The following is a 17,517-nucleotide window of genomic DNA, read 5'->3' as shown; positions in this document are numbered from 1 at the left end:
TTCAGGCCAAATAATTTTTTTGTTATGTAAAGCTGTCTTCTGCATTGTAGGATGTAGCATCCTTGAACTCTACCCACTAGATGTAGCATTACCTCAGTTGTGACAACCAAAAAATTTCCAGACATTGCCAATTTTCCCCCAAGGGAAAAAAAATTGTCCCTGGTTGAGAATCACTGTAGTGTAGTTAAGAGGTGGTAAATGGTGATTACTTAGTGTGAGCCTTAAAGATTATACACACATTTTGATTTTTCTATATATTTTCTTGCCATTCTTTGGCATATGTTATACTTTTGAGTATGGTGGCATTTATCTATACTCTATTTTATATAATTCTTATTCATTTTCTTTTTTATCTATTTCATTATAATATAATTTTTTCCATTATTTTTTCTCATTATATTTACCAACCAAGCAGAAAAATGTCTACCAGTTTTTCAAACGTCACCTCCATGGAACTTCTCTTATTCTCACTATCTGAAGCCTTAAAACAAAGAAGAATTAACACAAATAGAAACTCAAGTGAAGAAGTTAATTTATGGGGAAACAAGTTCTATTTTATGCAGGTAAAATTTGAAGTGATGGTAGAATTAGTGTTATGTCCAGCACCTACTTGAAGAGAAGTTGGGATATAGACCTGGGAGTCAACAGTATAGATGAGAACTGAAATTATGAAATATCGCAAAGAGCGGCGAGGCGCGAACTGGGCGGCGGGCCGGGTCTGCTCGAGCATGTATTCTAACAGAACTTTCTTTGCTGTGATCTACTGAGGATCAGCTCAGGAGCACCTGTTCCTTGCCCTGAATAACCTATTTCCTGGAGTGAAAGGAAAAGGGTGCCTCACATGGGGAAGAATGTAAAATAGTCCCCATCCTTCTGTTGCCCCTACCTTCCTTTTAATTTACGTATTAATCATTTGATACTGCTCTTGGGCGAGTTAAGTGCTTGCCTACTGCAGTGAGAGAGATGAAGTGATTTTATTGTCATATACTAAAAGTGCCATGAACAGATCATTAGAACTGTTACCTAATTATTGCCAGAAAAATTAGTTTAGGATGAATTCTTCTAAAACCAAATCATCCTATGTAGAATTTTTCTAATATCCAGTTGACTTATAGTAAGAATTTTAGAATGAGTCAAAACATTCTGTTCCCTGGGAATACAATTAACAACTAATTCAACTTAGAAGGTTTACAAGGAAATTACGTGGTTCAAAATTGTGTTAGATGGGCACTTTACTGAGTCCTTTTTCCTTCGACCACATGAGTACCAAGTGGCCCACGCTTTAATAACACCTGCTTTGAACATTTCTTACACTAGACATTGTGCCATGTTCCAAGGCACAGACAACTGGAGTCTCCATTCTCCCATATGTCTGGCTGCTTTCTGGAGAAGGTAGTTCTGAGTTTCTGACAGCCAAGACAAAAAGGGAAACACCATTGAGTTATACTTTTATATTTCTTATTTTATAAAAGAAATATCCCTCCGTAGAGACTAACTTCCCTCTTAGTGTCAAGAGTCAAATACATCACCAGAGACAGAAGAAGGAACACATGAGGCCAGAGGCCAGACGTCTCCCGAGCAAAAGCTCGTGCGTCTTCCTCTATACCACCTCATAGAAGAGAACTACGTCAAGAGGCGCTTGGGAAGAAAAGCGGTCAAGCATTGTGGACTTTCAGGCAGAGGGTCCCTAAACTAGCTTCTGAGACATCTTTAGGGGCATCAGTGGCATAAAAATCTCGAGGGGGGCACACTGCTCGTTTTAAAGATTGAGAAGCGGTCACTTTTTGTCTCAGACTGTAGCAACAGACTTGTGTACACGACCACCTTCCCCGCTTTCGGTGAACCTCAGAACTTGGAGCTCCCCCATAAGGAGCCGCAGTTTTCCCTTCCGGCACCACCGCAGCGAACCCAAAGCACGAATCCAAGAGACTGAAGACCAATCGAGCCGATCCCAGTGGAGGAGTCTGGCGGGGAGCGAAATTCTCCCAGAGGCGGAAAAGATGCGGAAGACTTCTCATTCCAACCAATCAGATGAGAGGAACTCTTGGCACACCCCTTTCCGCTAACCAATCAGCACCTAGCTCGATGGGCCCGGCCCACTGACACCCGGAAAACGTCTTTTAAATTTTATTAGTATAGCTTTTCCCCCACCGTCATTCTAGGCCTTCCCACAAACTGTGGTCAAAAAAGGAAAACTGGATGTAACAATTCCAAAGCTGGCCAGTCTTGCAGTGAGAAGCGAAACCACAGACCTCTTCATCAAAACAGTGATACTGGGAAGGATAGGGAAAGGGAAGGGTTCCGGAGAGAAAACTACAGCTCCCAAGGGCCCTTGCACGGACTCGGCGCGCCCTGGGCTAGAGGGCGGGACATCGTACGAAGAAGGCTGAGGGTCACGAGGCTCCTCTCGGACTTCCTGAAGTGGGCGGGACTTGAGATGGGCGGGGCGGTGGCCACCCCCGCCTCTCTCGCTTTGTGTCCTCCTCCCTCTGGCTCAGCTGCCTGAGACGTCGGAGGGGGCGTGGCCCGCGCGGAGGCTCGTGGGGGGTGCGAGCGCCGCGGGATGTGGGTGACGCGTCTTCTTCCAGCTCAGCGGTGTGTGAGGTGTCGCGGCCCCGCCGGTGATTGGTTGTTGAGAGGCTAGTACGCAGCGGCCGTTGGTCGCCGGCAGCACGGAGCGAGAACCGGGGAGGGCGGGGGGGATATGGGGCGGCAGCGGCGGCGGCGGCTGGAGGAGGCGGGCGCGGACGAGCCGGCGGCTGCGGCAGCAACGGCGGTCCCCGGAAGCCCCCTGTGAAGCGCACCCGTCGGCGCCGCTGTGGGCCCCTGGGAGAGAGCGGCCAGCGCGCGAGCCGCTCAGGAGCCGCTCCTCCAGCGCCGCAGCCCTTCGGACTCTCGGTCTCATCCTCGCTCTCCTGCTCCGGCTCCTCCATCTTGGCCTCGGCGGTAGCAGCTGCCGAGAGGATGTGCCGCCTTCTGGCAGGGGGAAGAAGGAGGAGAAGATGAAGAAGTACCGGCGGGCCTTGGCCCTAGTCTCCTGCCTGTCTCTGTGTTCCCTGGTCTGGTGAGTAGCCGCGACCACACGGGAGTTTCCCGTGAGGGGAGAGGGGGGCAGGGAGCGGCCCAGGTCACACCCCCAAATCATCCCAGCTTTTAGGGTGCGGGTCTCCAAGGCTCCGATGAAGCGACAAACCGATTACTCCGTGACTCTCCGGCGGGCTGGCCTGGTAACCCTCTCTGCGGAGGTTTTCGTGGTGCGTTTTGGAATTTACAGAGACTAAGTGGGAGAGGGAGGCGCCTGGGTGCCTTTGTACCCGGTTACCCTGGCCCTTGGTGATGGTGGGATGTGTGGGAAGTGTTCACATAGAGGCTGGGTAAGTTGCTCGGGCTTAGTAGCAGCCACTTGTTTTCATGGTTTGGGAAGGGCATAAGGTATGTCGGATGTGATGTGTTCCCGACAGGCGATTTTAAAAACGTGACTTGTCGTGAAGGTGACTAATGTACGAGCACTGGTTCTCCTGGCCCTTTCTCTCCTAGTCTTTGGCCTCGGGTACACTTGGGGTTGCTGTTCTTGGAGACTTTCGGGAGGCGTTATGAAGCACTTTTTCAAGGGGTAGATGATAAGCTGTTTAGCAGAGAGTGTCTTAGGGTGTAGTGTGTACAGGGGTTTCTGGAAGTGTGGCTTGGATAATGTCCCGTAGTAATGGAAGGATAAGTCCTGCATTTTGGAGGCGGGAAGAGTGCTTTGTCTATAAGTTTGTGGAGTTTCTGTTAGTCCCTGGCACATTTGGGGTTTTTTGAAGGGGAAGAGAAAGCTTGTCAGTCAAAGGATCGCTACCACTGTACTTGGAAAATCCATTCTGCCCTCCGAGGGAGTTTGTTCAGAGATGTGTGACATTTGCTGACTGTAAAGATGCTTCTTCAGTCAGAGTGATTTGCTGTTATATTAAAATCTAGACAAACTAAGTTTCTTGTTTAGCTTATTTCTGCAAAACACCAACAATTTTTTTCATTTATGTGGGTGCCTAATGGATTCCAAAGACACTGAAGTTGTAGAGTTGTTGCTCACAGAAAATAATACGTAAATAAGAAAAGAAAACACTTGCCTGGCTGAAGAATTTTGATTGGCAGGTTGATAGACGTTTTAGAGAACAAGAAATTTGGCCTCTTGACGTTCATTCCGAACCCTTTAATGAGACCAATGTTATCTCACCTTCTGCTTTTTAGTAGCATGTTGGTTACCAAGAAATGCATGTAGGAGATGAGTCCGCTCACCTCATTTTAAATTTAAATTTGTACATGAGATACGGAAACCTTGTGTGTTCATATACACTTCTTTCTGGGGGCTGTTTAGTTGTTTGTAGGTTATATATGTTTTTTCTTTCCTCTTTCTACTTGATCTTGCCCATCTTTAGGCCGTGTATTCTTCATCACTTTCTGAAATGGTTGAGAGGGCAAAGAGGTTACACTTTTCATTCAAGTTTAAAACACACCAGGATCTCTGGTTTTTTTTTTTTTTTAGTTGAAATATACTTGACATATAACATTGTGTAAATTTCAGGTGTACAACATGTTGAATTGATACATTTACATAATGTAATATGGTTACCATTGTAGCAATAGTTAGCATCTCTATCACATCACATAATCATTTCTTTTTGTGGTGGGAATAGTTAAGATCTGGTCTCTTAGCAAGTTGATAATTATAGTACAATAGTGTTGTCTACACCCACTATACTGTGATCTCCAGGACTAACTTATCTACCAGCTGCAAGTTTCTACCCTTAAACATGATTTTAAAAAAATTAATTGGCTGGTGGCAGTGAAATCAAGCATTACGGTGTGGTTTTTAAAATCATTTGCAGATTTAAATTATCCATGCTTCTATTTGTTTAATTTTGGGTTGTCTTTTGCTTAAGCTGACCTCAATATGGTTTCTCAACTTTATTCATTGGAGGTAGTGAGGAGATCATGACCTGTTAGGGGAAAAAAAAAAAATCAGTTAGCTTAGTATTGAAAATAATAGTCATAAAGTTCTGTAAAGTTTGTTGACTTTCACAGTGAAAAATGGTTGTTGAGGGATTAAGTAAATAGTGCAAAATTTAAGAAACTTTTGTTTAAGAAACAGTTGGGTTTGTTTTGAGATTTGTTTGCACTGCCAAATTTTAAGATATTTTAATTGTTCTTTACTGAGGCCGTGGAAAGGCATTATAGGATATTAAGGCTTGAGAATTTTTTGGAAGGGTGGTGATGACATCAGGGAAGAGAAGTGATGTGTAGTGTGATTGGCAAAGGGTATGTTGTGTCTTTTGAGGCTGTTCTTCCTTGGGAAATTGGAATAATGAAATTATGTCACTGACTCAGCTGGAGATCTAACTCTTGCTACAAGATGGTCTGTTAGGTCATTTCTCGACATCTCCATTCTCCCTTATCGTAATGCTCTTGTAGGGTTTGACAAGTTTTGCAAGAGTCATTTTTGTTTCTGTCATTTATAAAGTGTTCCAAGATTTTGTGATCCATTTCTTTTTTAAGCCATACCATTTTGTAGATTTATGAGTGCTATATGTTTATACTACAATACTCTATAGTTTCTAAGTTCCTAAACTCCTCATCCTACCAAAATTACTGAATCTTATAATCACTTTATTTATACTGTCACATATTTATAGATCTTGCTTATGTCTCCCCTCTCCTTTTGTCTTTCCAGCCTGGAGTCCTAACCTTAGATTACTTTCACAAAAGACTCATCCTATCCTTCTTATTATTTATTCTGGTTGCTATTTTTTCCTTTTGCATACTTCATGTGATTCTTTATCAAATAGTACAGTGTATTTTAGGCATAAATGTACTATAGCTGTGGCAAGAATAATTATGATAGCTATTATTTATTGTCAACTATCTCTGACAAACCTGTGGTGTGTACTTTGCACATTTTAGCACCTTTAATCTTCACAACAACCCTATTAGTATTATTGATAATTTACTTTTACATTTTATAGTTAAGGAAGTAGAGAAGTTAAATAACTTGGCTAAAGTAAAGCAGCTATTAAGTTTTGGAGCTTAGATTTGAACCTAGGCCGCCTGATTCATGGGATCCTGACTGCTGTAATCCTTTGTAGGTCAGGAAAACTATATTGTAGATACGGCTCCATCACTTACTAGATCTGCATCCTTGGACATGTTTTGTAATTTCTTTGAACCTTAGTCCTTATATCCTAAAAGTGGGAAAACTAATTCATTCACACCCCACAGGGTTGTTAGGAGGATAACATGAGATAATATATATGGTACATCTTTGTAAAATAGTAAGGGTACATTATCTATATGTTTTATCATAAAATCATTCAACAAAGGTTTTTCTCTTGTTCATTAAGTACCAGATGTTGTTATGGGCATTGAAAATGTGAAAATAGGGTGACCAACTTATCCTGGTTTTAGCAGTGAAAGTCCTAAGTCCCAGGAATCCCTATGTTAGTTTCCTATTGCTGCTGTAACAAGTTACCAAAAATTTAGTGACTTAAAACAACACACATTTATTATCTTACAGTTTTGGGGGTCAGAAGTCCAAAATAAGTCTTAACTGGGCTAAAGTCAGGGTGTCAGCAGGCCTGGTTCCTTCTTGAGACTAAGGGAAGAATCTGCTTCTTGACTTTTTCACCTTCTAGGGGCTGCTTATATTCTGTGGCTCCTTCCTCGGATTATTCCAACCTCTTGCTTCAGTCTTCACATCTACTAATGAGAGATCCTCCTGCCTCCTTTTACAAGGACTCTTGTGATTACATTGGGCCCACCCAGACAATCCAGGATTATCTCCCCATCTCAAATTCCTTAACTTAATCACTTCTGCAAAGACCTTTTTACCATGTAAGGCAATATATTCAGGGATTAGGACTCAGACATCTCTGGAGGGGCCATTATGCAGCCTAGCCTACCCACCTTGGTCCTGGCAAACTAGGAAGATTGATGACCACCCTAAAGAGGAAAAAAAAAGACTTGGTCAGTGCCTTAAGTGGTGGATATTCAAATTTTTTTGTATTCCCCCCATCAGAAAAGCATTGTGCATGAACCTTTAATATGTAATTAATTGTTTATAAGATTTATACATGTGTAAATATGGTATTAGTATATTAGTATACTAATAGCATATTGGTATACATAATAAATTACACAAATTAGATGGTTAAGAAAGATGAGAAAGAAAATAAACAGTCTAATACTTTGTTAACAGACCTTTTTGTTCTTATTTAAAAAGTAGTATGGTGAGAGGTGTGTGATTGACTGACTAGATTATTTTACATCATAATGTGGATGAATAATAGCTTGTACTTAGCGGTGCTATTTTCTTGTTGGCTTGTGCTTGCATTATTATTATCTTTGCAGTCTTTGCAGGAATTTTTTCAAAGCTACTTCTCCATGTTGTGAGAGTCAGTTTAGTTAAAACTAAATAATATAATCCCTAAATTTGGTTCATTGAGCACACATAAACTGCAGTGCCTCACAATGTGCTGGAAGTAAAGCCCCACTGTCTGTGGAACTTCTGTTCTTTCCTCAGATTTCTGACTATATAGTCTCTGCTGTTAATGACCAGCTGACCTTCAGATCAAGTGTGAATCCTTATATTAATCTTGATAAAGCTAAATTAATTAAAAAATAGCCTTTATTTTTTAGAGCAGTTTTAGGTTCATGGCAGAATTGAGTGGAAGGTACAGTTTACCTTTAGTACTTGCTCTCTGCGCCCACACGTGCACGGCTTCCTCCATTATCAGCATCCCCCACCAGAGTGGTTTAATTTATTTTTTACGACTAAAAAAATCTAGTTTTTTCTCCCTGAACCCGAAAGGATCATCTTGGAGAAGCTCATATATAGAGCTAATGAGAAGAGCCTGACATTCAAACAATTCTCATACATTTCACAAATAGTTACCAAAAATAGTTTAAAAGGTCTTTAGAAACTCGAAGGGAAGACTTTGTATTCTAGATAACGGTCTATTATCACTAGCTGTGTGTCCTTGGACAGATTATTTCTATGAGCCTCAGTTCTCATCCATAAAATGCTTTGCAGAATCAAGATGGGAGAATTTTGTTTCAGGCAGAGGAAAGATTCCTGTTGGTGGAGAGAGATGGGAAGGGAGGTTAGAGCCAGCTTTTGAAGGGACTTGATTATTGTGCAGGTGAACTCTGATTTTAACCTGACTGAGAGGATGAGCCAATGAATTAGTTTAAATAGGAGAAACCGGAGAGTGAGGTCAGATTGATCTTTTAGTTAGATCACTAGGGGGATAGAGTGGATTGGAAAGGACAGACTTTGGAGACAGGGAGCCCTAAAGTGGCAGTCATACTAGGAGAGAGTTGATAGATATCCACAATATCTTGTGGATAGATATCCACAAACATTTTGTTAGGTAGAAACATTTATATGTTTAAAATACTTTAGTAAGAAACTAAATACTCTTTTTTGAAAACGTACATGTTGCAGATTGTACTTTAGTGCCAGGTGTGTGTTAACCTGTTTTGTTTTCAAGACCATATTTTAAAGTAGATTCAAAAAATAAAATTGTACCTGTCTCAGGGGAATGGAAATTGCTTTTGAGTATTTGTAGTATTGGAATGTCAATCCTTTGCGACAGACTAGTTTCATAAATGCCGAGTTTTTTGAAAGAAAATTTGATTTTATTTTAGGACTTTGTTTTTGTAATGAATCACTAGTTAAAATTATTTTATATTTTCCGTAAAAGTAACGCCTAGCTTTGGTAGAAAATGTTTTGTCGCATTAACATGGCTCATAAGTACTAAGCTCATTTTATATTTCTTGTTATGGAGTATTTGAAATCGATAACAGGAGAAAATGTGAAAAGTGCTTAAAACAGTGCTTTGCTCATAGTAAGCCCTATTATGTAAGTTCTTATTATTCATTCATCCTGGATACTTTGGCAGAAGTAGGATCCTAGGCTGAGGTATCAGAGTTCAGAAGTAGGAATCCATACATCTGTTCAAAATATCAATATTATTTTGTTGCCAACAATGTATTTGGTGTGGTGGGGGTGGCTGAAGAAGCAGGAGACTTGAGCTCTGCCCTCAGGAGTATACAAGCTGCTTGTCAAAATATAGGTAGGTACTGGTGTAGTGGTGTAGGTACATGAAACTAAGTTAGAGCTTGGCTGTAATCCTTTATTTCCAGTATTAACAGTGAACATTTATTGGGCACTTATTTCTTTTTTTAAATTTTTTTGTACAGCAGGTTCTTATTAGTTATCCATTTTATACACATCAGTGTATACATGTCAATCCCAATTGCCCAATTCATCCCACCACCACCCCCACCCCTGGCCACTTTCCCCCCTTGGTGTCCATACGTTTGTTCTCTACATCTGTGTCTCTATTTCTGCCCTGCAAACCGGTTCATCTGTACCATTCTTCTAGGTTCCACATACATGCGTTAATATACGGTATTTGTTTTTCTCTTTCTGACTTATTTCGCTCTGTATGACAGTCTCCAGATCCATCCATGTCTCTACAAATGAGCCAATTTCGTTTCTCTTTATGGCTGAGTAATATTCCATCGTATATATGTACCACATCTTCTTTATCCATTCGTCTGTCGATGGGCATTTAGGTTGCTCCCATGACCTGGCTGTTGTAAATTGTGCTGCAATGAACATTGGGGTGCGTGTGTCTTTTTGAATTATGGTTTTCTCAGGGTGTATGCCCAGTAGTGGGACTGCTGGGTCGTATGGTAGTTATATTTTTAGTTTTTTAGGGAACCTCCATACTGTTCTCCATAGTGGCTGTATCAATTGACATTCCCACCAGCAGTGCAAGAGAGTTCCCTTTTCTCCACACCCTCTCCAGCATTTGTTGTTTGTAGATTTTCTGATGATGCCCATTCTAACCAGTGTGAGGTGATACCTCATTGTAGTTTTGATTTGCATTTCTCTAATAATTAGTGATGTTGAGCGGCTTTTCTGGGCACTTATTTCTGTTCTAAGTGCTTTATATACACTAACTCATTTTGTTCTAATTAAACTCTTTTGAGATAGACATACCATTTTAAAGAGATTAAGAAAGATACAAAGAAATTAACCAACTTGCCTAAATTCTCAGTAAGCAGTGAGCTGGAATTTAAGTAGCCTGAGTCTGAGCCTGTGCTCTTAACCACTACTCTCTGCTGCCTGTAGGCTGGGAGGTGGCCTTAGGCAAGTTTCTCTACCTTTTCTTTGTTTGTCAATTTTCTTATCTAAAAAATGGGGCTGACTGGATTGGCTCTGCAAGGAATGAATAATAGAATTATTCATGAAGCTTTAAAAAAAAAATACATGCCTACTGCACTTACCTTGGACTTGTGGTTAAGTTTGGGATACTCTTGTGCATTCCAGTCATTACTGCTAAATTAAATGAATTCTGAGATTTTTCTTTTGCACTTTTAACATTCTAAGATATCTGATTTGAACATTAGTGAACAATACAAAGAGCTGAATTGTTTAGTAGTTGCTTAAAAAAGGGAAAAAACTGGACTGGAGTTGTCAAGGAAGACTTGGTTTTAAGAGAAATGACGTGTGGTTCATATACTTTACTTCTGTGGAATACAGGTGCTTCATGAACTGAAATAAGATACACTGGTGCTGCTAATATGAATAGTGACCTTTCCCTAGTTTGTGTGTGTGTGTCTGCTTGCCTGCCTGCGGTGGGCAGATAGTACTTAATTGTCAGGAGAAATGAGAAAGGTTATGAGTAAAAGAAGACGATGTACTTGATATGGGTGGAAGTGATAGTAAGCAGCCAAGCCTGAGTAGAAAATAAAAGCTAAAGTCATCCCTTGGTATCCGTGGGGGATTGGTTCCAGGACCCAACCTTGGATGCTCAAGTCTGTTATGTAAAATGGCATAGTACACTCAGCCCTCCCTCTACCCAGATGTGGAACCCGTGGATGCGGAGGGCTGAGTGTATTCTGGAAATTGTGATGGGTTTTGCAAGCTAAACCAAGGAGTAAGGCAGTAAAGATCAGCAAGAGAAGTGGTGTTTGGAGAGTGTTATTTTGACATCATTGTGTTACAGGAGAAAGGCTGGAGGGATGAATACTAAATGAAAAGCAATTGGAATAGTTGAAGTTTTTCATAACAAGGACTTAACTTGGCAGTAGAAATGAAGAGGGTTCATTGAGCAGAGATTTTCAGGAAGTAAATGATCTGGTTTGGTGATAGGTTGGCAAGTTGGCAATGCAGTACAGAAGAACTGGGTTTTAGTTCGCCTCTAACCAGCTCTTGGTCTTCAACACCGCCTTTCTGTTGTCCATCTCAATGTCAAGAGATGTTTACTGAGGCTTTTCTGTGTGCTGCTTTCTGTGCAAGATTCTGGTGGACAAAATAGAAAAAGTAGCTGCTTTCTTGGAGCCTACTGTGGTTGAGAAAATAAATTCTGGGATCTAAAATGATGAATCTGTGAAGTAAAGTTCAAAGAGAGAAGAGGAGTTAATTTTTTTTCTTTTAACTTGGGCAACTAGAGGAATTGGAGGTGTTAAAAAAGAACTGGAAGAGTTGCAAAGAGTTTTAAAGGAGAAGGAGATGTTAGTTGAGGCGAATAGAATATCCTAGTGGAAACGTTATATAGGCACTTAAATGCAGGCTTCAGTGAAAATGAGATTTGGCTGGAGCTGTCCTCATAGAGGGGATCATTTTTGAAACAGAACCTTTGAACATGGAGTTTCTGCAGATACTTAGAACAAACAAAGGTGACAAGCAAAGTAAAGCTCTGAGAGCGGAAACTAGGGAAGGTGGAAAGAGGTTTAAGGAGGTCATTTGAATGGTCAGCAATATAAAAGTCTCAGATAGCCTGAAAAGCTTGAAAATTGAGAAAAAGGCCTTGTTTTCAAAAGAGAGAGGTGATTGATAAGTTTTTGTGAGTGGAAATAGAAGGTATTTGGAGAGTGGTAAGTGTGAGCTCGTACACATTTGTTTCGCAGCCAGAAGGGATACAGGAAGCTGGAGTAGCCTCATACTTGCATGTTTCAAACCATTCAACCCATTTTGATTTGAGGAGGGATACTGAGGGCCTACTGCAAGGGACTTGAGCATCTGTGGATTTTGCTATCTGCAGGGGGTCCTGGAACCAAGATACCTAGGGACAACTGTTTACACTACTCTGGAATTTGATAAATGAAAGAAGATAAAGATAGTAGCTGATAACAACTGCTAACATTTGAGTGCATATTCTATGCCAGGCTAAGCATTGCACATGCATTATTTCATTTTCCCATTTTACAGTGGAGACATACAGGTTTTGTAATTTGTCCAAGAGAATGCACCTGGGATTAACACTTGGGTCTTTTGACTCTGAAGTCCATGCCCTAGCCACTACACTACAAAGCTTTGTATTTATCTCTTGTGGCTGCTTTCTAAATCAAGAGGTAAATATTGCCCCTCCCTTGTAATAGTTCTTATATTTTTATGTTCTGCTGTAACTAGCCATGACTAACATCATCAGTTCTTAAGGGAATGGATTAGTGTTATTTTCTCACCTTTCTTTTCATTTATCTATTGACCAGAGAGTATTAAATAAGAAATGTAGCACTACAGAAAGATCATAGGCTTTGGAGAGGTAGATCTAGATTTGTAGTCACAAATTGAGTGACTTTGGGCCAGTTAACTTCTGAGCTTTAGTTTACTTGTAAAAGTTAGATTAATATTTTAATCTAAACTGCCTGGCACACTAAAAAAAAGACTGTGTTTTCTTCTAGAGACATCAGATATTTAGGATTGGATTGATCATACTCTGTTTATGCTACCTTCTGTATGGATCCCCCTTTTTCCTCCATTTTACATCATTACTCTTTTATCTTCTATCTTCATTTTCACTCCTATCTCCCCCATGTTGGGCATTTACCCTAGAGTATATTTGATGTGTTTTTCCAGTCGACCTTCATGTATTTACCTCGTATACTTGTGTTTTCTTCCAAAATAATGTTTTGTTTATATGTTTTAAAATTTACATACAGGGTATAATGCTATTAATCTCATTCTTTTTCCTACTTTTTTCCACTGAACACTTTTTTAGAAGCTTGTTTTAGTTACTAGAATCATCATTAAGTGAATTCTACGTAGTTAATGATGTGGCAGATGCCTCAGGAAGGCCTGATGTCGTTTATTCATTCATTCAATGGGTATTTATTGAGCCCTTTGTGTGCAGGCTGCTTCTAATGAGAGACTTTATGCCAACAAATGCATTTGGGAGTATTTGTTCCAGTTGCTTGTCTTTTGCGATCCCAGTACTATAGACGAATTAGGGTGGTTTTGTAGTAAATCTTAATTATCTGGCAAGGTGAAACACTTGTCTTTGCTTTTTTTGTTAATATAGTTATTCTTAGACTGGTTTTTCCATATCATATTTAGAACATTAGGAGCCTTCAGGTTTTTTTGTTTGTTTGTTTTTGTCTTTAGGATTCTCTTTTAATTTTTATTTTATATTGGAGTATAGTAGATTTACAATGTTGCGTTAGTTTCAGGTGTACAGCAAAGTGATTCAGTTATACATATACATATATCTATTCTTTTTCAGATTCTTTTCCCATATGGGTTATTTCAGAGTGTTGAGTAGAGTTTCCTGTCCTATACAGTAAGGATCCTTCAGGTTTTTTTGTTGTCGTTTTTTTTTTTTTTTTTTTTTTGGCTGCGTTGGGTCTTAGTTGCAGCACGCAGGATCTTTAGTTCCAGCGTGCGGGCTCAGTAGTTGCAGCATGCGGGCTTAGTTGCCCCGTGGCATGTAGGATCTTAGTTCCCCGACCAGGGATTGAACCCGCGTCTCCTTCATTGGAAGGCGGATTCTCAACCACTGGACCACCAGGGAAGTCCCCCTTCAGGTATTTTGATAGGAGTTATATTTGAGTGATGAATTACTTTGGGGAGAATTGCTGTCTTTACTCTGCTGTCAGTAGCATTCCATCCATGAACATATTAGATCTTCATTTATTTGTCTCTTCATTTTATGGTCATTATTAGAGTTAACATTTTTTCTCTATAAGTGGTTGTGTAATTTTAAGGTTAATTTCTGTAAATTATTTTATAATTTTTGTTATTGCTAATAGTTTATTTTCTATTTTGTTATTGCTGGGGAGGAAAATATTGACTTTTTTGCTTCTTATATTTTTAAATTGAAATAATTGACATACAGTGAAATGCACATATGGTATCAACTGTATAGTTGGATCAGTTTTGGCAAATGTATACATCTGTATAACTCATACCCCATCAAGGTATGGAACATTTCCATCACTCCAGAATGTTTTTTCATGTCCCATTCTACAGAATTCCCTGAAGCAACCAGTGATTTGATTTCTATCACCACGGATAGTTTTGCTAATTCTGGAACTTTATTTAAATGGAATTATACAGTATTTATTCTGGTGTCTGGCTTCTTTCACTCAGTGTAATGCTTCCAAGATTTATCTATCTTTTTTCATTCATTAGTAATTCATTCCTTTTTATTCTGAGAAGTAGTACATTGTATGAATGTACTACAGTTTGTTTACATTTTCCTGTTGAACATCTGGGCTGCTTCCAGTTTTTGGCTATTAGGAGTGAAAGCTACAGGGGACATTTTTGTACACATAGTTTTAATTTCCCTTAAGAAGTACCTAAAAGTGGAATTGCAAGTGCCGAAACAGATGGATATCGTATGCTTCTGGATATAATACCCTGAGAAAGATACAACATCGCTTATGAAGGCTTCCAGCCAGGAATACATAACCTGAATCTGCTCATGATGAAACATCAGACAAACCTCAAAAAAGGACCATATTATTTCAAAATAAAAGGACTATGTCCTTCAAAATGTCAGTGCCACATAAGGTAAAAGCCAAGAACTATTACAGGTTAAAGGAGGCTGAAGGCACATGAAAAATGCAGGATATGATCTTACACTCGATTCTGTACTTGAGGTGGGGAGAGGGGGAATGCTGTAAGGACACTACTGGGGACATAGATTATTGTGTCAATGTAACATTTACTGAGGTTGATAATTGTGGCATGGTTGTGTAAGAGAATATCCTTATTCTGAAGAAATACATACAGAAGATATTTAGAGATAAATTACGTGGAGTGGGGAGAGAGGGAGGGCTATGTGCTTGCCAGGAGCAAATGGCAAATGATGGAACCAGTGGGTCAAAATGTTAACAATAGGTTGATATGGGCAAAGGGTTTGTGGATGTTCTTTGTGCTATGTTGGCATTTCTTCTGAAAGTTTGAAATTATTTCCCAATAAAAAGTGGGAAAAGAAAGAGTGAGATTTCCTTTTTCTCTGTGTATGGTGTTGATTAATCCACTCAAATTTCTTTAATTATCATCAATTAATTCCAATTTTTGTATACTTTGTGCCAATTTTGTTATTTTTCTAGAAACATCTATTTTTTCTGAGTTTTCAAATATATTAGTATATATAGCTGGTAATATTTTATAATTTTAAAAAATCTGTTTTGTTTGTGGTTATTTCATGCTTTTAGAACATATTTTGTTAATTCACATCACCAACTCTCCTTTATCGGTTTTTCCAGAGGTTTATCTTTTTAATATTTTCGTCGAAAGACTAACTTTTGGTTTTCTTAATCTTCTTTGCTTTTTTTGGTTTTGTTTTTTATTTCAGTGATTTCTGTCCTTATAGTCTTCCATTTTTCTTTAGATTTACAGTTCTTTATCTTCTTGAGTTGAAAGATTAGCTCTTTTGTATTCAGTGTCTCCAAATGTGCTCAGAAGCATAGTTTTCCTGCTGCTGTCTTACCGGCATCCCACCAATTTCGACCTGTAGTCTTCTGCTATGTTTTGTAATGTTCCCTATTATTTCCTCTTTTACCAAAGGATTATTCTGCTGCATAATTTTGTTTCCAGGCTTTAGAATGTTGTTAGCTGTTGCTATCCTAAATGACACTCAAATGTGAATTTTACAAGACTTTTAATTACATTTACTCTGAAAGTTAATACCTTTCTGTATGAATGGTGAATCCATGCCACGTTATTGGGGAGGAATTGGCAAAAAGGGATAAATGTCCTCTTAGTTTCCAGATTCTGTTTTTTGAGTTTGTTTGTGTGTGAGGGGGTGGTGGGTGGGTGGGTGAGTTGGGGAGTAGTAGTGGTGGAGGTGATGGGGCTGATGGGAAGAGGAATGAAAAGTGACCTAATTTCCTATCTGCTACTTGCTACAAAACAGTTCCCCTCAGAACCCTTATTCATTTAATAAATATTTATTAAGCACATAATGTTTGCAGGTTTGGGCTTTGTAGGGAGGGGCTAAAGTATCAATAGTTAGGAATATGGAATTGATTCTCAAAGAGTTTAAGTGTAAGAGAGGATATACATGGCACAGAATCAACTTACAAATAGTAGTGGGGAGTACTCACTTTGAACTGAGGGAGAGTGTCAGGCTCACAGACTGCCATTTATCTTGATGTGATTTGTGGTGCTGAACTTCTTAAAAGTTTTGAAACTCATCAGGCTTGGGGTTTTCATAGTACAGTTTTTGAAACTTGCTTAAGTAGTATGGAATGAGACCCATTTAATCATGCAACAAAGTGCCCTCAGCCATTGTAATGTGACCCACTGATTCTTAATGAGGGGGCATGCATATCTAATTCACCTGGGGGAACTTGTTGAAAGTAAAGACCCCATTATAGTGATTCATTCTTCTTCAGTAGAGTTGGAGTGGGTTTGGGGTATTTCATTTTACTTTGGTGATTTAAAATTTCTTTCTTTTTAAAAAAAATTAATTAATTAATTAATTTATGGCTGTGTTGGGTCTTCGTTTCTGTGCGAGGGCTTTCTCCAGTTGCGGCAAGCGGGGGCCACTCTTCATCGCGGTGCGCGGGCCTCTTACTATCGCGGCCTCTCTTGTTGCGGAGCACAGACTCCAGATGCGCAGGCTCAGTAATTGCGGCTCACGGGCCTAGTGGCTCCGCGGCATGTGGGATCTTCCCAGACCAGGGCTCGAACCTGTGTCCCCTGCATTGGCAGGCAGATTCTCAACCACTGCGCCACCAGGGAAGCCCTAAAATTTCTTGACAGTTATTACTTGGTGATAAATTTTATCTATTTTAGGCTTTTTTTATACACAAAATTAAGGTTATCTTTACAGGTCTGTCCTTAATTAATATCTGTCCTTAAATAGGGACTGATATGTTAGAGGTATTTAAGTGATACTGTTGATAAAGCTGTAATTAAGAGGAATAGGGTAGATAGGTAAAGAATGTAGTCTATATTAATGTCAGGTGTATTCACGTTCTTCAGAGAAATAGAACCAACCATATATATATATATATATATATATATATATATATATAAAATGAGGCGTTGGGTCACCCGATTATGGGAGCTGAGAAGACCCACAGTCTGCGATCTGAAAGCTGGAGACCGAGGAAAACCAGTGGTTAATTCAGGCCAAGTCTGAAGGCCTATTAACCAGTAGAGCTGAAGATATAAATCCCAGTTAAAGGGCAGGAGAAGATGAGATGCCTCAGCTCAAATAGTGAGGCAGAGGAAAAAA

At 39.6% G+C, this 17,517-nt stretch overlaps 1 protein-coding gene across 5 annotated transcripts in view; it reads left to right on the top strand.

Moving 5' to 3' along the window:
• Window positions 1-2,133: 2,133 nt before the first annotated feature.
• Window positions 2,134-17,517, top strand: part of SUCO (SUN domain containing ossification factor) — a 73,292-nt gene continuing 57,908 nt past the window's right edge. For 2 of the 5 annotated variants that reach the window (XM_082371326.1, XM_082371321.1), the window contains exon 1: window positions 2,681-3,064. In XM_082371326.1, the coding sequence (XP_082227452.1) occupies window positions 3,003-3,064 (62 nt within the window). In that variant the 5' untranslated portion in view covers window positions 2,681-3,002. Of the gene's footprint in view, window positions 3,065-17,517 lie in introns of all 5 variants that reach the window. The other 3 variants (XM_082371320.1, XM_082371323.1, XM_082371319.1) reach the window with 2 other exon arrangements.

This window comes from Balaenoptera borealis, assembly GCF_965194805.1.
Source record: "Balaenoptera borealis genome assembly, chromosome: 1".
Lineage (NCBI taxonomy): Eukaryota > Metazoa > Chordata > Mammalia > Artiodactyla > Balaenopteridae > Balaenoptera > Balaenoptera borealis.
The sequence above is the reverse complement of the archived record's forward strand: the minus strand, read 5'-3'. Positions and strand labels throughout refer to the sequence as shown.